At 52.2% G+C, this 11,548-nt stretch overlaps 1 protein-coding gene across 1 annotated transcript in view; it reads right to left on the minus strand.

Moving 5' to 3' along the window:
• The window catches only part of LMBRD2 (LMBR1 domain containing 2), a 38,873-nt gene extending 29,666 nt beyond the window's left edge, over window positions 1-9,207 (minus strand). Inside the window, exons 1-5 of the mRNA XM_069745952.1 lie at window positions 9,066-9,207; window positions 3,736-3,954; window positions 2,039-2,169; window positions 995-1,105; window positions 292-459 (exon numbers count right to left, since the gene is read on the minus strand). Coding sequence (XP_069602053.1) covers window positions 292-459; window positions 995-1,105; window positions 2,039-2,169; window positions 3,736-3,909 — 584 coding nt within the window. The 5' untranslated portion in view covers window positions 3,910-3,954; window positions 9,066-9,207. The remainder of the gene's footprint in view (window positions 1-291; window positions 460-994; window positions 1,106-2,038; window positions 2,170-3,735; window positions 3,955-9,065) is intronic.
• Between the last annotated feature and the right edge of the window lie 2,341 nt (window positions 9,208-11,548).

An 11,548-nucleotide genomic window follows, 5' to 3' on the forward strand; every position in this document is an offset into this window, starting at 1 on the left:
TAAAACTTGGATTAGGCTGCAAACTGCATATGAGGGAGGATCTGAAAATGAACGAATCATTGAAGATTGCAGAAAGAAACCACGCCATGTTATAAGCTACAGGTGGTCGCTAACATATGTAAAAAGTCAAAGGCGTCCATTGCCTTCAAGAAGGACTAGCAGCTCACTGTTCGGCTATTCGTGCCGATCAGTGCCGGTCCCAGTGATCAGTCCTCCTCTAATTAGTAGGCGTGTGTTCATGCAAACAATGGAGCAGAAATGAGCGATTATTGATGGTGGCAGACTTCTTACCATTCCAGGTGAAATTTCGGATTCACTGCGACATAAATTAGAAGAGCGCCGAAGATCAACAGGTACGTGCCGTAGTAGATTGCGTTCTCAATCAGGGCAGTTTTAATCTTTCCAGTGATGGAGAAGCCGCCGGATCGAGAGTACGACTGCATGAAGGGCAAGACGATCCTGCAAAATAAGAGACACCCGGCATTAGACTGCACAGCGGACGGCTACATACAAGGCCACTAATAAGGTCACCGGCTCATTAATGTCGGCAGGATGGGCCACAAATCTCACTGTTATGCTATGGGGCTCAACTAGTTAATACTGAGCTAATGAAAGGATGCTCATGCTCAGGAGGGTCAGGTCACGACCAGCGCAGTTATAAAAAGCGTCTCTCGCCTCTGGAGGACCCGACCTGTCCTAGATTACACACACATCTATTGATAAGAATTGATGATGTGTAATACCTTAAGTCACCTGTGGGGGAGCTGCAGGCAAACAGAGCAATAACTGCCAGCTTTCCCCAGAGATCACAACAGATCGCTGTTGGGGGGACACTTATAACAAGAAGAGAGCATCAAAAATGGGGGATCCCTTTAATGGGGAGTGAGAATTTCCAGTGATATTCTTGTGACTGGCAGAGTACCTAACTGCTGGATCCCCAGTGGTATGCAGCAGCCCTTTATGTCTCTGATCACGGCTGCCTTCTCATTCTTACCAAGTAAGAAACTGGGACGTCCAGTAGACCACCCGCCAGAAGATGGGCATGATGCCCTTCGGGATGTAGCTCCATGGCTTGTAGCATTCCTGGGGTGAAGGGCTCTCAGTGCTGACAAAAAAAAAAAAAAAAAGAGCCAAAGTCAGTGCATGGACGAAGTCACCACGGCCCAAATATCAGGTATACAGCAAGTAATAACAGGGGAATAAAATGTCCTCATTCCGAAAGGCTGCCTCATAGGAGACAGCTGGACACATCGATAAACAGACTTGGAAAAAGTTTTCACAACTTTGGCAAAAAGTCATGTATGCTACAATGAACCCTCCAAAAAAAAAATCGCTAAATATAAGTTTAACCCTATGGCGACATCCGCCATTACAGGTACAGCGCTTATGTATGATGTATGGCACGTGCCAGGAGCTGGCCCCGTTTAACCCCTTTGATACTGCTGTCAATAAAGTGGATGGAGTCAGCAACTTTCCACTGGTGATGGGTGAGTTTAGAGGTGCACCCACCTCCCCCATCAAAACCAAATAGTGTGAGGCTGCTCCCTCCTCCTCCCCATTGGTCAGGGGTGGGATTTTGGGCTTAAAATCTGGACACAAAAGGGCTAATCAGACTTGTGTAAACTGACTGCATTGTTTGCGGCAGATCTGGTAGTCAGTCATCAAATGTGTTTGCTGTTCTTTTCTGCTAAACCAAATTCAAAAGAAGGAAAAAAAAAAAAGGACAATGCCGAAATCTTATCCTCCGTCCGGCCCCATCGGTTCCACATGGACATAATCACATCGTCTGCTACCCCCCCCCCCATTAAAAATATAAAAATAAATATTTGGTAGTGATGCCTCCGATCACTATATAAAATGATTTAAACGCCAAAATACATCTCTGACCCAAAAATGCAAAGAAAAAAGAAGCAATGAAAACATTAGAAAGCCAAACTGGTTCCTTTAAAACTACAGCTCGCCATGTAAAATACAAGTCCTCACCCCTCTCCATCAGCAGGAAAGTAAAAGACGTCATCGCCGGTCACATGTGTCGTACCTTAGTGCGCTGGTCGTCACATCGGGAGCGGAGGCGTTGGCGATCGCCGCTCTCGTGGTGGTGGTCAGCTGGCTCACGTTGATGGTGGCGGGGGTGACGGCATTCCTTGCGATGCATCGATTGTATATTGTCTGAAGGAGCGAGAAACGGCAAAGCTTTACTCCTCATTGATCACAATAGCACCGGTCTAACCGCCAAGTAGTTCCGTCCTATAGTACAGGCTCCGTTCACACACGGGTCACGACTTCCTTTATTAGCGGAAGCCATGACACGAGCATCTGTGCATCACTTCACAAGAGCCAAACAGTCAGCATCACAAGACAAAGAGGCGGCCCCGGAGGAGATGGGGGGGGGGAAAAGGAGGGAAGAGAAAGGCGGCCCCCGGAGGAGATGGGGGGGAAAGGAGGGAAGAGAAAGGCGGCCCCCGGAGGAGATGGGGGCAAAAGGAGGGAAGAGAGAGGCGGCCCCGGAGGAGATGGGGGCAAAAGGAGGGAAGAGAGAGGCGGCCCCCGGAGGAGATGGGGGGGGAAAGGAGGGAAGAGAAAGGCGGCCCCCGGAGGAGATGGGGGCAAAAGGAGGGAAGAGAGAGGCGGCCCCGGAGGAGATGGGGGCAAAAGGAGGGAAGAGAGAGGCGGCCCCGGAGGAGATGGGGGCAAAAGGAGGGAAGAGAGAGGCGGCCCCGGAGGAGATGGGGGGAAAAGGAGGGAAGAGAGAGGCGGCCCCAGAGGAGATGGGGGGAAAAAGGAGGGAAGAGAGAGGCGGCCCCGGAGGAAATGGGGGGGAAAAGGAGGGAAGAGAGAGGCGGCCCACAGAGGAGATGGGGGCAAAAGGAGGGAAGCGAGAGCCGCCCCGGAGGAGATGGGGGGGGGGGGGGGGGAAAGGAGGGAAGAGAGAGCCGGCCCCGGAGGAGATGGGGGCAAAAGGAGGGAAGAGAGAGGCGGCCCCCGGAGGAGATGGGGGCAAAAGGAGGGAAGAGAGAGCCGGCCCCGGAGGAGATGTGGGGAAAAATTAGGGAAGAGAGCCGGCCCCGGAGGAGATGGGCAGAAAAGGGAGGGAAGAGAGAGCCCGCCCCGGAGGAGATGGGGGCAAAAGGAGGGAAGAGAGAGGCGGCCCCGGAGGAGATGGGGGGAAAAATTAGGGAAGAGAGCCGGCCCCGGAGGAGATGGGCAGAAAAGGGAGGGAAGAGAGAGCCCGCCCCGGAGGAGATGGGGGCAAAAGGAGGGAAGAGAGTGCCGCCCAGGAGGAGATGGGGGGAAAAAGGAGGGAACAGAGCCGGCTCCGGAGGAGATGAGGAGAAAAGGGAGGGAAGAGAGAGCCCGCCCCGGAGGAGATGGGGGCAAAAGGAGGGAAGAGAGAGGCGGCCCCGGAGGAGATGGGGGCAAAAGGAGGGAAGAGAGAGGCGGCCCCCAGAGGAGATGGGGGCAAAAGGAGGGAAGAGAGAGGCGGCCCCGGAGGAGATGGGGGCAAAAGGAGGGAAGACAAAGGGGGCCACGGAGGAGAGGGAAAAAGAGAGAAGATAGGGGTGCCTCTGGAGGAGGGAAGAGTTGACTGGCAGCTGCTTACTCCCCTCTCCCCGTACAGAACATATATCAAATATGCAAGTGAATGTGTGATAAGGCTGACAGGTATGTAATCTGTGTGTTCGGCCAATCAGGCACATTATACACCGTACATCCCGGCAGAACATTACTACTCACCGCGCTAACATCCAGCGGGATGATGAATACGATCAGGAAGCACAGGCACCAGGCCAGCAGTGTGGCCACCAGGACCAGGCGGTGCTGCTTCTTGAAGTCGCCAAATCGATGCAGAAGGAAAAGGGCAAGAAAGAAGACGAAGACGACCTCTATACCGAGGGCAGCGCCGCTCATTGTCACCAACCCGCCAGGATACTGGACAGCAGCCCGGGGTCAATCCTGTGGGAGCGGAAGATGGGAAAGGTTTACTGTGCACGACATAACACATACAGGAAAGCTGCCGGGAGCTGGAAGCGCAACATACACAAAGAAATACAAACATTAATCCGCAACAAGGAAGCTCTAAAATTTATAGGGGGACTCCCACCACAGGCACCTGGCATCCGATTAATTTCTGACCGATATTAGTCACCTCTGGGACCTGAAGCCATCTACATAATGGTGGCCTTAGGCTTCCCCCAGTCAACACAGAGTGACCAGACAGGCGGCCCCTTGTATGAGCCCCCTCCATAGACTTCAATGGCAGCGCTGCCCGCTCCGGTCACTGCAGTACGAGCTATAATGAGTCCAACATGGCTCCATTACTGACTGTACACCCGCGGTCTCCTATATACAGGAGGCAGCTCAGGGGTTGTGAAATACTCATTACAGAGCAGATTATCACAGGGAAGGATAAACACGTGCACCCTCCTCACCCCACCCTGGATACTGCAATAATAAAGTACACCCTGTAAGCCATCACTCATCACAGAGCACCCGAAATACTTACTAGGAACCGGGACTAGAAATAGCAGCGAGGAAGTCATTTAATCCCATAATAACCAGTCCCGACTCCCTTTTTTCTTAACCACCTAATTGTTAATTTTTGCTCCTTCGCACTGTGGCTTTATGGGTTTTCAAAGTATGTTTTCTTCAAAAAGTTTCAGAGTATGGATTGTCGACAACAATTATTACTGGGCGGATTCCCTGAAAAGTCTCAGTGTCGGGCTCACGACACTTGTAGATTTGTCACTTTTCAGTCCGGTTACTGTAAGATGCACCAATACAACGCCGCAGTTCTAGGAAGCTGAAAACCCAAGCAAGCATCCAACTGAAAGGGATATCTGGGAGGAGCCTTGTGAGGTCAGCAGCTCCCAGCCAATCAGCAAACGTCCTCAGTGATGATGACTGGCCAACTCTGCTCATCCCAACTGTCCTTTCCAGATGGATGCCAGGCACAGAGGATTTTATACAAATATAGCCCTATAAGAGTATAGAGGAAGCGTTCTACAACTTTCCATATTTAAAGGGAACCTGTCAGCAGGTTTTTAGACTCCAGAGTAACGTCTGCGCGATCAAGTCCCTGTAACGATGATCACTTCCATACCTTTAAATTACGCGTCTGTTTTTCTGGTGTTTAGTAATCCTTCTGCAAACGAGCTCACAAGGGCAGGGGCTTGGTCTAAATGTATAGCTCTCCGACCTCTTCCTCCTCCGAGTGATTGACAAGTCGCTAGTCTGTGACCCGCTTCCCCAGCCCCACTCACTTCACTAGCAGCAGAGGTGTGATGCCACACATGGCCTGCAGACAGGAGTGGCACTGTTTCTGAAACTAAGCGGCCATGATTTTCTAATCCTGACTCCTATACATGTGATTTTTGTCCCATATCATCCCCTGACCTCCCAGTATGAATGACTGGATGGGTCCCAGAGAGTGAAAGTTAATAATATACCAACCAGTGCGTCATAACTGTGCATCACTGCACACAGATCCTACTTGTGTCATGTGAAAGCACAACTCTCCTCGAAAGGATAAAAACATCCTGGAGTTAAACGGGTTCTCTAAACCTGTAATAAAATGGCCCCATGTCAAATATCCCAAACAGCAGGCCGGCCCCAGTCTTGTGTCAGGACGTGGTGCAGTCTGAAGAAACAATTCCTGGAACCTGAGTCTCAACTGTCAGAGGAGCTGTATGGTAAGCATACACATACTGGAGATGCCAGAAAAGGGTTGTGATAGGAGAGGAAATAAATCTACTCACTGACTAAGCGCAAAGGATTTTTTACTCCAGCCTCAGTCGTCCATACTCAGACAACCGAGAAGATTTATTTCATCTCCTGTCACTGCCCTTCACCTTGGCTCAGTGGTAAGTGTGCTTACGATACAGCTCGCTGTCAGTTGAGACACAGGTCTCAGGAGCTGGAATTCTTCATACTGCAGCCTGTCCTGACACGTGACTAGGACAGACTGACATTTTGTTACATTTTTGGAGAACCCCTGTAACTCCTTCTGGCTTTAATCCATTATGACTAGTTTCTGTCGAGCATATGAAGGCCACTTTTGTGTGATGGGATCACAAATAAAAGTTTCATCCTGACAAAGAATGTGAAGCTGACGAGTTTTTAGACAGTTGAAATTTATACATGTAATAAGTCTGTCTGAAAGTGGACTGTGGCCACCATTACATGTCACCCTGGCACATTCTGTATGCCTGGATAGTGATGACAGATGCAGCGCGAGACAGACAGGCAGACGCCCACGTGACAGGCAGACAGACCCCTAGCTGAGAGACACAGACCCCCAGATGAGAGACACAGACCCCCAGATGAGAGACACAGACCCCCAGATGAGAGACACAGACCCCCAGATGAGAGACACAGACCCCCAGATGAGAGACACAGACCCCCAGATGAGAGACACAGACCCCCAGATGAGAGACACAGACCCCCAGATGAGAGACACAGACCCCCAGATGAGAGACACAGACCCCCAGATGAGAGACACAGACCCCCAGATGAGAGACACAGACCCCCAGATGAGAGACACAGACCCCCAGATGAGAGACACAGACCCCCAGATGAGAGACACAGACCCCCAGGTGAGAGACACAGACCCCCAGGTGAGAGACACAGACCCCCAGGTGAGAGACACAGACCCCCAGGTGAGAGACACAGACCCCCAGGTGAGAGACACAGACCCCCAGGTGAGAGACACAGACCCCCAGGTGAGAGACACAGACCCCCAGGTGAGAGACACAGACCCCCAGGTGAGAGACACAGACCCCCAGGTGAGAGACACAGACCCCCAGGTGAGAGACACAGACCCCCAGGTGAGAGACACAGACCCCCAGGTGAGAGACACAGACCCCCAGGTGAGAGACACAGACCCCCAGGTGAGAGACACAGACCCCCAGGTGAGAGACACAGACCCCCAGGTGAGAGACACAGACCCCCAGGTGAGAGACACAGACCCCCAGGTGAGAGACACAGACCCCCAGGTGAGAGACACAGACCCCCAGGTGAGAGACACAGACCCCCAGGTGAGAGACACAGACCCCCAGGTGAGAGACACAGACCCCCAGGTGAGAGACACAGACCCCCAGGTGAGAGACACAGACCCCCAGGTGAGAGACACAGACCCCCAGGTGAGAGACACAGACCCCCAGGTGAGAGACACAGACCCCCAGGTGAGAGACACAGACCCCCAGGTGAGAGACACAGACCCCCAGGTGAGAGACACAGACCCCCAGGTGAGAGAGACAGACCCCCAGATGAGAGAGACAGACCACCAGATGAGAGAGACAGACCCCCAGATGAGAGACAAAGACCCCCAGATGAGACAGACCCCCAGATGAGAGACAAAGACCCCCAGATGAGAGAGACACTTAGATGAGAGACACAGACCCCCAGATGAGAGAGACACTTAGATGAGAGACAGACACCCAGATGAGAGAGACAGACCCCAGATGAGAGACAGACCCCTAGATGAGAGACAGACCCCAGATGAGAGACAGACCCCAGATGAGAGACAGACCCCAGATGAGAGACAGACCCCAGATGAGAGACAGACACCCAGATGACAGAGACAGACCCCAGATGAGAGACAGACCCCCAGATGAGAGACAAAGACCCCCAGATGAGACAGACCCCCAGATGAGAGACAAAGACCCCCAGATGAGAGAGACACTTAGATGAGAGACAAAGACCCCCAGATGAGACAGACCCCCAGATGAGAGACAAAGACCCCCAGATGAGAGAGACACTTAGATGAGAGACAAAGACCCCCAGATGAGACAGACCCCCAGATGAGAGACAAAGACCCCCAGATGAGAGAGACACTTAGATGAGAGACAAAGACCCCCAGATGAGAGAGACACTTAGATGAGAGACACAGACCCCCAGATGAGAGAGACACTTAGATGAGAGACAGACACCCAGATGAGAGAGACAGACCCCAGATGAGAGACAGACCCCTAGATGAGAGAGACAGACCCCAGATGAGAGACAGACCCCAGATGAGAGAGACAGACCCCAGATGAGAGACACAGACCCCAGATGAGAGACAGACACCCAGATGAGAGACAGACACCCAGATGAGAGACAGACACCCAGATGAGAGACAGACCCCTAGATGAGACACTTAGATGAGAGACAGACCCCAGATGAGAGAGACAGACCCCAGATGACAGAGACAGACCCCAGATGAGAGACAAAGACCCCCAGATGAGACAGACCCCCAGATGAGAGACAAAGACCCCAGATGAGAGAGACACTTAGATGAGAGACAAAGACCCCCAGATGAGACAGACCCCCAGATGAGAGACAAAGACCCCCAGATGAGAGAGACACTTAGATGAGAGACAGACCCCAGATGAGAGAGACAGACCCCAGATGAGAGACAGACACCCAGATGAGAGAGACAGACCCCAGATGAGAGACAGACCCCTAGATGAGAGACAGACCCCAGATGAGAGAGACAGACCCCAGATGAGAGACACAGACCCCAGATGAGAGACAGACCCCTAGATGAGACACTTAGATGAGAGACACAGACCCCCAGATGAGAGAGACACTTAGATGAGAGACACAGACCCCAGATGAGAGAGACAGACCCCAGATGAGAGACAGACACCCAGATGAGAGAGACAGACCCCAGATGAGAGACAGACCCCTAGATGAGAGACAGACCCCAGATGAGAGAGACAGACCCCAGATGAGAGACACAGACCCCAGATGAGAGACAGACCCCTAGATGAGACACTTAGATGAGAGACACAGACCCCCAGATGAGAGAGACACTTAGATGAGAGACACAGACCCCCAGATGAGAGAGACACTTAGATGAGAGACACAGACCCCCAGATGAGAGAGACAGACCCCAGATGAGAGACAGACCCCTAGATGAGACAGACCCCCAAATGAGAGACACAGACACTTAGATGAGACACAGACCCCAGATGAGAGAGACAGACATCTACATAAATGAGACAGATACTTAGAAAAAAAAAGAGACAGACAGATGTGACACAGCCATAACGTGCAGATGCGGACACATGACATTACGGTCTCACCTGCTTCTCGGTCTCTCTACAAACTACCGGACACCGCTCATCCCCCGGAGCTTCCAGTCTCTCGGCCCCGGATACTCACCTGACAACACGAAAAAAAAGCTAATCGATTAATCATACGTCATTTCCGGCCAACTTCCGCCCTACAGAGGTAATAGCACGTCAGGGAACGTCACTTCCGGTAAGCAATGACGCACTGATCCTAGAGGTGTTAGACCTCGGACATTTCCCAGAGTGCTTCTGTCTGCCTCAGGGCGGCCATATTGTTGGAGACCTATAAATTGTGTATTCTGGGCTCTATGGAAATCTCCACTATTCAGTACAACACTGGCTCAGCCCGAGGGTTCACTGTGTGTCCTCTTTAGCTGGATCTTGTATGTTGTGCTGAGGCTGCGCTGTAACACGGAGCCGCCATATTGTCGCTGCTTCCTATGTATGGAAGGAGTGTTCAACTTATTTTATACTTTTTTTTGGTCCGAAAAATGACAATAATTAAACTTTTTTTGTGTTATGTGAATGTTTTTTACATTTTTGGCCTTGTTTTTATATCACAATCTGTATTACAAAACAATTAGTAATCTTACAGTCTTCACATTGGGACTTTTTTTTAGACTCTAACTTCCTGTCCTTTTAGGAAGAGTTTTCATCAGTCTCCTTATCAGCAATGACAGGGAACACTATAACAGGAGATGTCACAGCTCACCTCCTCCTTCTCCCTTCACAATGACCTTTGCACACGCTCATGAGATGCTTCATTACAACACAGGGCCAGAGTCGCTCTGTCGCTACTAATGTACATGTGCATTTTATGAAAGGAGCAGGGAATAGGAGTCTGATGATGATGATGAGATGATGATGATGATGAGATGATGACTTCTCGTTAAATCAGATCTCACTAGGAAATCTCTTGTCCATATGACTTATTAGGGCACATAGAAAGGGGGCTTCACTCGCACCGTCCCCCTCTATACTGGGAGCCGGAGCACAGACTCCTCTGCGTGCACAGCACCCATTGAGGTAGACTCCAGCTGTCTTTATTATTGGGCGGCCATGTACCTCTGCATTTCCCCATTATTACCCCCTGCAGGGGAAATACCTGGACTCACTGAAGTGTCCCTTACTAAAATCAGCCTATGCCCCATCCCCAGCAGTTCAACCCCCAACGATCAGCGTGTTATTCCCTGTTTTATGTATCCAAAATAATCATCACTGCCAAAACATGAGAAATCCAGCCCAACAAATTTGGGAAAAAACTTCTTCTTTATTCACCAAAAACTGCAGAGGATAAAACAACATCGGCGTTGACAGTTACATGATATGTGACATCGACGCGTTTCATCTGGCTACGCACCCTTAATCATGATCAGTAAGTTTCTGCAGATCGGTGGTGGTCCCTGCGGTCGGACCCCCACGTCTGTAGGTCGGTGTCGGTCCCTGCGGTCGGACCCCCACGTCTGTAGGTCGGTGTCGGTCCCTGCGGTCGGACCCCCACGTCTGCAGATCGGTGGTGGTCCCTGCGGTCGGACCCCCACGTCTGTAGGTCGGTGTCGGTCCCTGCAGTCGGACCCCCACGTCTGTAGGTCGGTGTCGGTCCCTGCGGTCGGACCCCCACGTCTGTAGGTCGGTGTCGGTCCCTGCGGTCGGACCCCCACGTCTGTAGGTCGGTGTCGGTCCCTGCAGTCGGACCCCCACGTCTGTAGGTCGGTGTCGGTCCCTGCGGTCGGACCCCCACGTCTGTAGGTCGGTGTCGGTCCCTGCGGTCGGACCCCCACGTCTGTAGGTCGGTGTCGGTCCCTGCGGTCGGACCCCCACGTCTGTAGGTCGGTGTCGGTCCCTGCGGTCGGACCCCCACGTCTGTAGGTCGGTGTCGGTCCCTGCGGTCGGACCCCCACGTCTGTAGGTCGGTGTCGGTCCCTGCGGTCGGACCCCCACGTCTGTAGGTCGGTGTCGGTCCCTGCGGTCGGACCCCCACGTCTGTAGGTCGGTGTCGGTCCCTGCGGTCGGACCCCCACGTCTGTAGGTCGGTGTCGGTCCCTGCTGTCGGACCCCCACGTCTGTAGGTCGGTGTCGGTCCCTGCAGTCGGACCCCCACGTCTGTAGGTCGGTGTCGGTCCCTGCAGTCGGACCCACACGATATAGTAAGTTTCTGCACATCAGTGCCGGTCCCAACGGTCGGACCCCCATAATCAGTAAGTTTTTTCAGATCGGTGCCGGTCCCAACGTCGGACCCCCACGATCAGTAAGTTTCTGTCACTATATGCCGGTCCCTGCAGTCGGACCCACAACATCAGTAAGTTTCTGCAGATCGGTGCCAGTCCTTGCAGTCGAACCCACACGATCAGTACGTTTCTGTCGCTATATGCCAGTCCTTGCAGTCGGACCCCACGGTCAGGAGGTTATCACTGTGTAGTTCTAGTGTTACTATGACAACTGAAGACTCTGAGTCGTGTTACAAGCCACCACTTGATGCTCACTAGCACTCATGT

The sequence above is a fragment of the Ranitomeya imitator genome, chromosome 1 (assembly GCF_032444005.1).
Source record: "Ranitomeya imitator isolate aRanImi1 chromosome 1, aRanImi1.pri, whole genome shotgun sequence".
NCBI classification, from domain to species: domain Eukaryota; kingdom Metazoa; phylum Chordata; class Amphibia; order Anura; family Dendrobatidae; genus Ranitomeya; species Ranitomeya imitator.